Consider the following 13,442-nt stretch of genomic DNA (forward strand, 5'->3'; position numbering starts at 1 on the left):
TTCAGAAGGGGTGCAACTCTCGCTCTCTTGAAGACGGAAGGGACGTAGCCAGCGGTCAAGGATGAGTTGATGAGCGAGGTGAGGTAGGGGAGAAGGTCTCCGGAAATGGTCTGGAGAAGAGAGGAGGGGATAGGGTCAAGTGGGCAGGTTGTTGGGCGGCCGGCCGTCACAAGACGCGAGATTTCATCTGGAGAGAGAGGGGAGAAAGAGGTCAAAGCACAGGGTAGGGCAGTGTGAGCAGGACCAGCGGTGTCGTTTGACTTAGCAAACGAGGATCGGATATCGTCAACCTTCTTTTCAAAATGGTTGACGAAGTCATCCGCAGAGAGGGAGGAGGGGGGGGGGAGGGGGAGGAGGATTCAGGAGGGAGGAGAAGGTAGCAAAGAGCTTCCTAGGGTTAGAGGCAGATGCTTGGAATTTAGAGTGGTAGAAAGTGGCTTTAGCAGCAGAGACAGAAGAGGAGAATGTAGAGAGGAGGGAGTGAAAGGATGCCAGGTCCGCAGGGAGGCGAGTTTTCCTCCATTTCCGCTCGGCTGCCCGGAGCCCTGTTCTGTGAGCTCGTAGTGAGTCGTCGAGCCACGGAGCAGGAGGGGAGGACCGAGCCGGCCTGGAGGATAGGGGACAGAGAAAATCAAAGGATGCAGAAAGGGAGGAGAGGAGGGTTGAGGAGGCAGAATCAGGAGATAGGTTGGAGAAGGTTTGAGCAGAGGGAAGAGATGATAGGATGGAAGAGGAGAGAGTAGCGGGAGAGAGAGAGCGAAGGTTGGGACGGCGCAATACCATCCGAGTAGGGGCAGAGTGAGAAGTGTTGGATGAGAGCAAGAGGGAAAAGGATACAAGGTAGTGGTCGGAGATTTGGAGGGGAGTTGCAATGAGATTAGTGGAAGAACAGCATCTAGTAAAGATGAGGTCAAGCGTATTGCCTGCCTTGTGAGTAGGGGGGGAAGGTGAGAGGGTGAGGTCAAAAGAGGAGAGAAGTGGAAAGAAGGAGGCAGAGAGGAATGAGTCAAAGGTAGACGTGGGGAGGTTAAAGTCACCCAGAACTGTGAGAGGTGAGCCATCCTCAGGAAAGGAACTTATCAAGGCGTCAAGCTCATTGATGAACTCTCCAAGGGAACCTGGAGGGCGATAAATGATAAGGATGTTAAGCTTGAAAGGGCTGGTAACTGTGACAGCATGGAATTCAAATGAGGAGATAGACAGATGGGTCAGGGGAGAAAGAGAGAATGTCCACTTGGGAGAGATGAGGATTCCAGTGCCACCACCCCGCTGGCTCGATGCTCTAGGGGTATGCGAGAACACGTGGGCAGACGAAGAGAGAGCAGTAGGAGTAGCAGTGTTATCTGTGGTAATCCATGTTTCCGTCAGCGCCAGGAAGTCTAGGGACTGGAGGGTAGCATAGGCTGAGATGAACTCAGCCTTGTTGGCTGCAGACCGGCAGTTCCAGAGGCTGCCTGAGACCTGGAACTCCACGTGGGTTGTGCGCGCTGGGACCACCAGGTTAGAGTGGCAGCGGCCACGCGGTGTGAAGCGTTTGTATGGCCTGTGCAGAGAGGAGAGAACAGGGATAGACAGACACATAGTTGACAAGCTACAGAAGTGTTGTTTCTTGTATTATTGTCTCCTGTGTCTTTAGAGAACTGTTTCACTTTGATATCCTTTTTCTTCTGTCCTGATTTTCTCTTTCTTTTCTTCTGTTAACTAGATATTCTTTGTTGTTCTTCGTTAGCGAGCTAGCTTCTTCCAAAAGAGTCCCTAGCAACTGCTTAGCAACTGGTAAACAATTCAGCTAGCTAAGATAACTACAATTTTATGAAAAATAGTTATTTTTCAAAAGCCTATCTTTGTTTGTTGCTTGTTTTTTCTCCTCTTCAGTCTTGCAGTTTTCTTTTGCTTTTTTCCGATGTACTTCACTCTAAAAACCATGTAAATTTCAATATTTGTAGGAGCTCATTTTTCAGCTGCTGCTGCTCAAATTGGAGTTCCGGAACATCAACATTAATCAGGAATGACATGTTATTGAGGAGAATTCCAATAGTTAAATGCATAGCGATTTAACATATTTGGTTTATTTTGAAAGCTGTCTATGAACAAAGAAGGACATTAGCATTTTGGATCAATTCCCCATGTAAGTCTCCTCCGTTTAGCATGTACATTTGAAGTCAGAAGTTTACATACACTTACAGTGGGGCAAAAAAGTATTTAGTCAGCCACCAATTGTGCAAGTTCTCCCACTTAAACAGATGAGAGAGGCCTGTAATTTACATCATAGGTACACTTTAACTATGACAGACAAAATTAGAAGAAAAACCCAGAAAATCACATTGTAGGATTTTTAATGAATTTATTTGCAAATTATGGTGGAAAATAAGTATTTGGTCAATAACAAAAGTTTATATCAATACTTTGTTATATACCCTTTGTTGGCAATGACACAGGTCAAACGTTTTCTGTAAGTCTTCACAAGGTTTTCACACAATGTTGCTGGTATTTTGGCCCATTCCTCCATGCAGATCTCCTCTAGAGCAGTGATGTTTTGGGGCTGTCGCTGGGCAACACGGACTTTCAACTCCCTCCAAAGATTTTCTATGGGGTTGAGATCTGGAGACTGGCTAGGCCACTCCAGGACCTTGAAATGCTTCTTACGAAGCCACTCCTTCGTTGCCCGGGCGGTGTGTTTGGGATTATTGTCATGCTGAAAGACCCAGCCACGTTTCATCTTCAATGCCCTTGCTGATGGAAGGAGGTTTTCACTCAAAATCTCACTATACATGGCCCCATTCATTCTTTCCTTTACACGGATCAGTCGTCCTGGTCCCTTTGCAGAAAAACAGCCCCAAAGCATGATGTTTCCACCCCCATGCTTCACAGTAGGTATGGTGTTCTTTGGATGCAACTCAGCATTCTTTGTTCTCCAAACACGACGAGTTGAGTTTTTACCAAAAAGTTATATTTTGGTTTCATCTGACCATATGACATTCTCCCAATCCTCTTCTGGATCATCCAAATGCTCTCTAGCAAACTTCAGACGGGCCTGGACATGTATTGGCTTAAGCAGGGGGACACGTCTGGCACTGCAGGATTTGAGTCCCTGGCAGCATAGTGTGTTACTGATAGTAGGCTTTGTTACTTTGGTCCCAGCTCTCTGCAGGTCATTCACTAGGTCCCCCTGTGTGGTTCTGGGATTTTTGCGTGGAGCCCCAGATCGAGTGAGATTATCAGTGGTCTTGTATGTCTTCCATTTCCTAATAATTGCTCCCACAGTTGATTTCTTCAAACCAAGCTGCTTACCTATTGCAGATTCAGTCTTCCCAGCCTGTTGCAGGTCTACAATTTTGTTTCTGGTGTCCTTTGACAGCTCTTTGGTCTTGGCCATAGTGGAGTTTGGAGTGTGACTGTTTGAGGTTGTGGACAGGTGTCTTTTATACTAATAACAAGTTCAAACAGGTGCCATTAATACAGGTAACGAGTGGAGGACAGAGGAGCCTTTTAAAGAAGAAGTTACAGGTCTCTGAAAGCCAGAAATCTTGCTTGTTTGTAGGTGACCAAATACTTATTTTCCACCATAATTTGCAAATAATTTCATAAAAAATCCTACAATGTGATTTTCTGGATTTTTTTTCTCATTTTGTCCGTCATAGTTGACGTGTACCTATGGTGAAAATTACAGACCTCTCTCATCTTTTTAAGTGGGAGAACTTGCACAATTGGTGGCTGACTAAATACTTTTTTGCCCAACTGTAGGTTGGAGTCATTAAAACTCATTTTTCAACCACTCCACAAATTTCTTGTTAACAAACTATAGTTTTCGCAAGTCTGTTAGGGCATCTACTTTGTGCATGACACAAGTCATTTTTCCAACAATTGTTTACAGACAGATTATTTCACTTATAATTCACTGTATCACAATTCCAGTGGGTCAGAAGTTTACATACACGAAGTTGACTGTGCCTTAAACAGCTTGGAATATTCCAGAAAATTACGTCAATGCTTTAGAAGCTTCTGATAGGCTAATTGACATCATTTGAGTCAATTGGAGGTGTATCTGGGGATGTACTTCAATGCCTACCTTCAAACTCAGTGCCTCTTTGCTTGACATCATGGGAAAATCAAATAAATCAGCCAAGACCTCAGGAAGGAGACCCGTTCTGTCTCCTAGAGATGAACGTACTTTGGTGTGAAATGTGCAAATCAATCCCAGAACAACAGCAAAGGACCTTGTGAAGATGCTGGAGGAAACGGGTACAAAAGTATCTATATCCACAGTTAAACGAGTCCTATATTGACTTAACCTGAAAGGCCACTCAGCAAGGAAGAAGCCACTGCTCCAAAACCGCCATACAAAAGCCAGACTACGGTTTGCAACTGCACATGGGGACAAAGATCGTACTTTTTGGAGAAATAACCTCTGGTCTGAGGAAACAAAAATAGAACTGTTTGGCCATAATGACCATCGTTATGTTTGGAGGAAAAAGGGGGAGGCTTGCAAGCCAAAGAACACCATCCCAACTGTGAAGCACGAGGGTGGCAGCATCATGTTGTGGGGGTGCTTTGCTGCAGGAGGGACTGGTGCACTTCACAAAATAGATGGCATCATGAGGTAGGAAAACGATGTGGATATATTGAAGCAACATCTCAAGACATCAGTCAGGAAGTTAAAGCTTGGTTGCAAATGGGTCTTCCAAATGGTCAATGACCCCAAGCATACTTCCAAAGTTGTGGCAAAATGGCTTAAGGACAACAAAGTCAAGGTATTGGAGTGGCCATCACAAAGCCCGGACCTCAATCCTATAGAAAGTTTGAAGGCAGAACTGAAAAAGTGTGTGCGAGCAAGGAGGCCTACAAACTTGACTGTTACACCAGCTCTGTCAGGAGGAATGAGCCAAAATTCACCAAACTTATTGAGGGAAGCTTGTGGAAGGCTACCCAAATCATTTGACCCAAGTTAAACAATTTAAAAGTAATGCTGCCAAATACTAATTGAGTGTATGTAAACTTCTGACCCACTTGGAATGTGAAATAAAAGCTGAAATAAATAATTCTCTCTATTATTATTCTGACATTTCACATTCTTAAAATAAAGTGGCGATCCTAACTGACCTAAAACAGGGAATTTTTACTAGGATAAAATGTCAGGAATTGTATTAAATGTATTTGGCGAAGGTATATGTAAACTTCCAACTTCAACTGTATGAAAGTATTCCATTAAGTTCATATTTGTTTGGCTCAATTTTAACTAGTGTTTCTGTACGGTTTTGTGTCTCAGGTTTTTAGAGTATGGGGAGCACAGAGGGAACTACTACGGGACCAGTCTGCAGTCGGTGCACAAGGTCATAGGGGAGGACAAGGTGTGCCTACTGGATGTGCAGCCTCATGTGAGTGACAGGCCAGCAGGCCAATCACAATCCCAGACCAGTAAATGACAGGTCAAGGAGCCAATGATTTGATTGATTCAATTTATTGGTCTTCTTATGATCACATCATGAAAATGGTGACATGGGGCCTAATTTGTGTGCTTCTTAACTCTAATTGAATTCAAATCTCTCTTTATCCCTCTGCCTGGCTTTTTCTCCCTCTTTTCAATACCACAGACTGTACAGCGCTTACACACAACCGAGTTCAAACCATGTGTTGTTTTTGTGAAGCCACCATCGATTCAGGAGCTACGTTTTAGCCGAAGGAAAGCTACATTCATTTCCACCCAAGATATGACGAAACTGACAAAGACATTTTCGGTAATGTCAAGGCTGGGTGAAACTGTTTTTGGTAACAGTTTATAATAACTTTCAGTAACAAACCATTTATAAGACATTTATATATAGTTTACATCATTTATTAATCATTACTCCTACATTTGTAAATGTATGGATTTCTCTTTACTTTGAAAGCTAGTTATTCACACATGTATTAATAATTCCTAAGATCATTCATAAGATGTTTAATATAGATCCTTATAAATCATTTTCCTAATCATTAGTCATTGTAAATAACTAGCTTACTAACATTTACAATGATTAATAAATGGTGCTCAAATTGTTTAAATGCATATTAAATGTTTTACCCAGTTTTTTTTATTTCATTTTTTGATTACGTATGTTTGAATGGAAACCGTTCTTTATGTTTTTGCTGCAATGTAGTTTTCCTACACGACATCATTGAGGTGGAGGGGAACACTGAAAAAAATGTATCTGTTCTCACTTCTTGTACACACATACATGATCAAACATGTTTGTGTCCCAGGTCTTGTAACATGGCAGCATGAGGTGGTGTGAGGTTACACACAACTTAGTTTAAACATGGTTGACCCGCTGACTTATAAGAGTAGCCAGTGGCCAAAAGGTCACAAATAAAATGGCTGCAGGGTGGGCTGCATATACAGTGGTGTCCAAAATGATTGGAATCCTTGATAAAGATGAGCAAAAAAGACTGTATATTGTAGGACATTTTAGCCAAAAACCTGTTTGCCTCTGTTTGCCTACTTGGCCACAAGACAATAACCCCAAGGACACATCATAATCCACAAAGAAATGGTTAATTGACCACAAAATCAACATTTTGCATTGGCCATCTCAGTCTCCTGACTTGAACCCCATTAAATACCTGTGGTTTGAATTGAAAAAGACAGTCCATGAGCACAGACGAAGGATATCAAGGATCTGGAATGATTCTGTATGGAAGAATGGTCTAAGGTCCCTCCCAATGTGTTCTCCAATCTCATAAAACAGTTTAGAAAAAGGCTATTTTGTTATCTTCGCAAGGGGAGAGTGCTGGAGTACTGAAAACAAGGGTGCATAAATGCATTTGTATAAAATAATATAATTTCCCAATTGTTTGGAGCATATATTATAGCTCAGTATTTGTATTATTTTATACAGTCTGGACCCCACTGTATGTTCCAAAAGAACATACCTGTGTGTGTGTGTGTGTGTGTGTGTGTGTGTGTGTGTGTGTGTGTGTGTGTGTGTGTGTGTGTGTGTGTGTGTGTGTGTGTGTGTGTGTGTGTGTGTGTGTGTGTGTGTGTGGTGTGTGTGTGTGTGTGTGTGTGTCTGGATGGGACAGAGGGCCTTGGTAGGTGTTGTCAGGTCACCCTCAAAACTCACATCTGTATTCTCATTCAGTTTGTGGTCACAACCACCTCTATGAAAACATAGGGTCACACATCTGGGTTGCACCATGGTCTAAGGTTGCCCAATGTCAAGCATCAGGGCCTAACATGATTTAAGCATATTATATGCCTCCAACCTTAAAGTGTCAATCAGCAGTTGAAACAAAGCTACTCCCCGCCCCTGTTTCTGTAAAAATATGAGGGATGGGGCCGGAGTAATGTAACCACGCTCAAATTCATAGACAGAGCTATCGACGCAAACAATTTTTGAGGCTATATAGTGTTTGTTTTCATTTAGTAAAAAACGCTTTTATTTTGGGTTCTGATGGGGTACGACAGTTGAAATAAGCTCATGAGGCAATAAGTTATATTTTTGAAGAATAAATGCGTACATATAATTAATTTACAACTTATAAGATGTAATTTCAAAATTTGGTTGTTCATCAGCAGTCACTCAATTATCCCATGTCAGCTAATTTTCTTTTGATTTGTAAGTTAGTCTAGCGGCCAGCTATCTAAAGTTGTAGTAAGCATGGTTGAATTATCGACTGAGGTAAGTTATCATATTAAAAACTGCAAACATTTGTCTCAACCCTATGGCAAAATGTGTTGAATTGCAGGAAATTAACTGTAACACTGCTCATTTTTCTCTCCGCCCCAAGGCAAAATGAGTAGAATTGCATGAAATGTGGGTACACAGACTGTGGTCCCTCATGATGAGTTCTGTTTTCTGTGGTCCCCACCCCCATCAAAGTTGCCCATCCCTACCTTATGTGATGCTGGTCTTTATTGGCCACGTGATGTGATGTTTTCAACATAAACCCCTTTGCATCTAAAGGCAGGATCACCTGATAATGAGTGATAAAGGTCATGTTTTTGGATGGAAATACCCGTACTACCATCCTTCCAAAGCATGACCTACAATTGGCCTACAGGTGAGAATTCAGCTGTAGAATTTATGAACTCAGAATTCACACATGTACTTCCTGTTTCTCACAGGAAGAGGACTTTGAAGATATGATTAGCTCAGCAGAAGCCATGGATAGCCATTACGGCCACCTGTTTGAGATGGTCGTCGTCAATGGCGATTTCGCCATGGCATTCAACAAACTGAGGGCGGAGCTGGAAAAGCTTGAGACGGCGGCGCCTCAGTGGATTCCTGTGGAGTGGACCAGTCACACCAAACAGAACACAGAGAGCCTGTGCTGAACACACTAAGAGCCTGGTCATACATGTCTCATTCACACTCACAGCAGGCTGCTGAGGGGAGGATGGCTCATAATAATGGCTGGAATGGAATTAATGGAATGATATCAAATACATGGAAACCATGTGTTTGATGTGTTCGATACCATTCCATTTATTCTGTTCCAGCCATTACTATGAGCCGGTCCTCCCCAATTAAGGTGCCACCGGCCACCTGTGTTCACAATATAGTGTCAAACCATACTGTGTGGGGTCAGATATTTTGTTTTCACATTGTCCTTTACAGCACAGTTCCAGCCACTTTCATGGATGCATACCCAGGCCAACCTAGTATAGTTAGGCTTGGCCCTATAGTGTAATTCAGGCAACAGAGACTGAAGAAACGTAGGGAGAGAGAATTGCACATCCATTTTTCCTTCATAAGTTCAACTCACTTCATCTTTTGACGCACATTAAAAAAAACGGATAGATTACACATGGCCGTCAACTGTTTTTAGTCAATATTGAGAGTGGTTACATTTCTCAAGCCTCATCCCTTACCTGTGGAGTGACCACTTCGTTGTTGTTTGAATCCATCTTTTAAACTGGAAAAGGACTCTTCTGCCAAAACAAAGGAAATGTCAAGGAACATGGTCACACCCCTGCAGGGAATACAGAAGTGTAAGGGGAAGCACTCAAGGCAGAGAAAATAATGTACAAACTCAGATTCATTCGACTAAATCTAAAATACTATAATCATTATTTATATGTGTAATATTTAGACAGAGTCTAGACAGCCTTCATGAGAAATAACTAGTCCCAACTTCAAGTTAGTCACAGAGCACGGCCCTTAAAGAACTATAGGAATCCAAATCCCTACGCCTCCTGTCTGACCATAGTACTTACATGTCCAAAACAGTGTTATTGGTCCCTACCGCCTACGTGCCAGCTTTTCTTTTCTTCGAGTTCGCATTTCTACATTGGCAATTAGGGTCGAAACATAAAAAACCTCCAAAAGCTTGTGGTCACACAGACCTTCCCCCTGCCAAGTTACAAACACGAGCATGTAATTACTTTGACAGCTGCAATACCTCAATTAACTGTAATGTATCCCAGAGCAAATATTACCCGGCCCAGACACTCACCAACACTAACAGCATGCTGCATATAGAACAAGGAAACAGTGCACACAAGCATAGTCAACACTTAACAAAATATATGAAAAAAGTGTTGGTGAAACTAAATGAATTGAAGATATTTTGACAGGGGAAGGTTAACAAGGGAACATGGACAAGATGAAGCAGATTCATTGCTTTTGTTGCTGAAATGGTAATAAAAATGTAATTGTACAGACATTGTGGGAGGAGTGGTTGAATGTGAAAGGATTATGTTGTAACATAACTAATTAGAATTTGTATTCATGTGTAAAGTTAATAAGCAAGCGTATGATTTCAAAGTTGTGAAGTGTGCACTTGTCAAGAGTTCATGATTACAAACAATGTCAGAAAATTGTCATATGTGACATATCATTGACAAACATTTCCATTCAACAATTACATATTTTACGGTTAATGAGGAGAATGACATACAGCACACAACACGCCCAGTAAATCTTTCAGTAATTCCATTTAATGGATGCATTCCTGTGAGTACAGGGGGATTTCCTTCCTCTTTTGGATCATGCTGTCAATTGGGTGTGAAAGAGTGTAAATGTGTCCATCATGTCTTAAAGATGAAACCGCCGTCATGTGAAGTCAGTTATGTGTTTCCCGGGGATTTAGGCTCTCGAGCCGCCTAACATGCTGACCATACCACTCGCGCGCACATGCGTCTGCGTGCATCATTGCAAGCATTTTGATTTTGTCCACCCACACCAGACGCGATCAGGACACTCAGGTTGAAATATCAAAGTAATATTAGTTTGGGGACAGGTCGAAAAGCATGAAATATTTATGGGAATTTAGCTAGCTAGCTTGCTGTTGTTAGCTAATTTGTCCTGGCATATAAACATTGGGTTGTTATTTTACCAGAAATGGTCCTGTACTCCGAAAATTAATCCACAGATAAAAGGGTAAACCGAGTTTGTTTCTAAATGCAGCAAAAAAGAAACGTCCTCTCACTGTTAACTGCATTTATTTTCAGCAAACTTAACATGTGTAAATATTTGTATGAACATAACAAGATTCAACATCTGAGACATAAGCCGAACAAGTTCCACAAACGTGACTAACAGAAATGGAATAATGTGTCCCTGAACAAAGGGGGGGTCAAAATCAAAAGTAACAGTCAGTATCTGGTGTCGCCACCAGCTGCATTAAGTACTGCAGTGCATCTCCCCATGGACTGCACCAGATTTGCCAGTTCTTGCTGTGAGATGTTACCCCACTCTTCCACCAAGGCACCTGCAAGTTCCTGGACATTCCTGGGGGGAATGGCCCTAGCCCTCACCCTCCGATCCAACAGATCCCAGACTTGCTCAATGGGATTGAGATCCGGGCTCTTCGCTGGCCATGGCAGAACACTGACATTCCTGTCTTGCAGGAAATCACGCACAGAACGAGCAGTATGGCTGGTGGCATTGTCATGCTGGAGGGTCATGTCAGGATGAGTCTGCAGGAAGGGTACCACATGAGGGAGGAGGATGTCTTCCCTGTAAACTCACAGCATTGAGATTGCCTGCAATGACAACAAGCTCAGTCCGATGATGCTGTGACACATCGCCCCAGACCATGATGGACCCTCCACCTCCAAATCGATCCCGCTCCAGAGTACAGGCCTCAGTGTAACGCTCATTCCTTTAACGATAAACGTGAATCCGACCATCACCCCTGGTGAGACAAAACCGCGACTCGTCAATGAAGAGCACTTTTTGCCAGTCCTGTCTGGTTCAGCGACGGTGGGTTTGTGCCCATAGGTGATGTTGTTGCCGGTGATGTCTGGTGAGAACCTGCCTTACAACAGGCCTATAAGCCTTCAGTCCAGCCTCTCTCAGCCTACAGTCTGAGCACTGATGGAAGGATTGTGCGTTCCTGGTGTAACTTGGGCAGTTGTTGTTGCCATCCTGTACCTGTCCCGCAGGTGTGATGTTCGGATGTACCAATCCTGTGCAGGTGTTGTACACATTGTCTGCCACTGCGAGGACGATCAGCTGTCCATCCTGTCTCCCTGTAGCACTGTCTAAGGCATCTCACAGTACGGACATTGCAATTTATTGCCCTGGCCACATCTGCAGTCCTCATGCCTCCTGGCAGCATGCCTAAGGCACATTCACACAGATGAGCAGGGACCCTGGGCATATTTCTTTTGGTGTTTTTCAGAGTCAGTAGAAAGGCCTCTTTCGTGTCCGAAGTTTTCATAACTGTGACCTTAATTGCCTACCGTCTGTAAGCTGTTAGTGTCTTAACGACCGTTCCACAGGTGCATGTTCATTGATTGTTTATGGTTTACTGAACAAGCATGGGAAACAGTGTTTAAACCCTTTACAATGAAGAGTTGTGAAGTTATTTTGATTTTTATTAATTATCTTTGAAAGACAGGGTCCTGAAAAAGGGCCGTTTCTTTTTTTGTTGAGTTTAGTAATCTCTCCTCCTTCAGGCTTCTTCTTCTTTGGACTTTATATGATGGTTGGCAACCAACTTTAAGGTGTATTACAACCACCAACTGGACTGGAGTGTGGACTTCAGTTCGTCTTTCAATCACCCAGGTGGGTATATGCTCCTAAAAACCAATGAGGAGATTGGAGAGGTGGGACTTCCAGTGCGTCAAGCGTCACAAATATAACCAAGTTCTATTTTAGCGCCTGGCTACGCAGATGCTCATTGACTTGCGCGAGCAGTGTTGGTGCCATGACTTAATAGCATGTACTTTGCAACGCTAGCTAGGTGGTCAGCTTGTAGGAGTTATTAGGAACATAAAAAGCCATACTTTAGTCTCGACAAGTAGAATTAGACTGAGATTACCAAATCACGGACCTTACTGTAATTGGTCCTGCTCACTTAGGAGTTAGGAATTTAGTAATTGTATAAGATTGTTGATTGTTTGATGAAAATATGGCTGAATCGTCCAGAAGCATTGAAATAAAAATGTTAAGAAAAAAATGTGTTGTCTTGCCCTCAAGTCAACTATTACAAGGCAACTATTACAATGGAAATCATGTGATTTAATGCAAATATTGCTAAATTAAAGATACAGGCTTACTGTTGGATGTTTTCAACGGCTAAATTATTTGATGAGGAAATAGTGGTTTATGGTTCCTAATCTTGCCGACCGTCTAATACCAGACTTTTGGACACTGTCCGTGGCAGCCTTGCTGCTAGACACTAGCCATGGATCCATCTGAGCGTGGCAATATAATTTTATAACCGCATTGAGCATCCACAGGCACCCTCTGACATCATAACAATCCTATTAAAAAGAGTGTAATGATCAAATGAAAATCCTTCTATTCTTTGTTTACAGTGGCTCGCAGTTCACCTATGATCTATTTTAGAGAACAAAGGAATGGCCAGGGCAATACTTTACTTTAAGCATCCAGGTATAATGCTTTATAACTTGTTATAAGTGTGTATGAGCCTTTATAATGCCTCTATAAAGTAGACTGGACATTAGAACCATTGATTTCAGTACAGTTAAATATACACAGTGATATGATCGATTCCTAATTTGTAAACGTGCAATATTTCCCAAGCTAAAAGTGTACGATGTCATACTTCTTTCAGGATCCTAACTAAGAATAGAGGGCAATTGGACATGTTACATTTAGTTACATTTTCAGAATTGAACGAGTTGAAATGAAATTGACTCTGACCCTTGTAGACACAATAATGTAACCGTGTCCGAGCAGGATAGGTCCTTATCGCTCTCAAAGCATACAGACAGTTTAAAAAAAGTAAGGTAACCAATCTTCTCCGTTTTATTGTGGAACATAACAGCTCCAAGCTACCTAAACAAGACAAAGTCAATTCCCAATGTGTTTATTCCACAGGTCTCCAAGCTACTGAATGAAGAAAGAGCAGCCTAATGTATCGCTAAGGGACAGGACTTTATGAGCTGTGATGCCATGTAATATTCTCGGACTACCGCTAAGGAATGCATGGGTGAAATGTATGGTACCTGATGGGAGATGCTGCATGTGTTTTTCAGCTTTGAGATG

General features: G+C 42.5%; 1 protein-coding gene across 1 annotated transcript in view; it reads left to right on the plus strand.

The window, feature by feature from the left end:
- Window positions 1-10,122, plus strand: part of mpp7b (MAGUK p55 scaffold protein 7b) — a 59,941-nt gene extending 49,819 nt beyond the window's left edge. Inside the window, exons 13-15 of the mRNA XM_082960715.1 lie at window positions 5,267-5,375; window positions 5,592-5,735; window positions 8,105-10,122. Coding sequence (XP_082816841.1) covers window positions 5,267-5,375; window positions 5,592-5,735; window positions 8,105-8,314 — 463 coding nt within the window. The 3' untranslated portion in view covers window positions 8,315-10,122. The remainder of the gene's footprint in view (window positions 1-5,266; window positions 5,376-5,591; window positions 5,736-8,104) is intronic.
- The last annotated feature ends 3,320 nt before the right edge of the window (window positions 10,123-13,442 follow it).

The sequence above is a fragment of the Salmo salar genome, chromosome 14, assembly GCF_965601325.2.
Source record: "Salmo salar chromosome 14, fSalSal1, whole genome shotgun sequence".
Classification (NCBI taxonomy): Eukaryota; Metazoa; Chordata; class Actinopteri; order Salmoniformes; family Salmonidae; genus Salmo; species Salmo salar.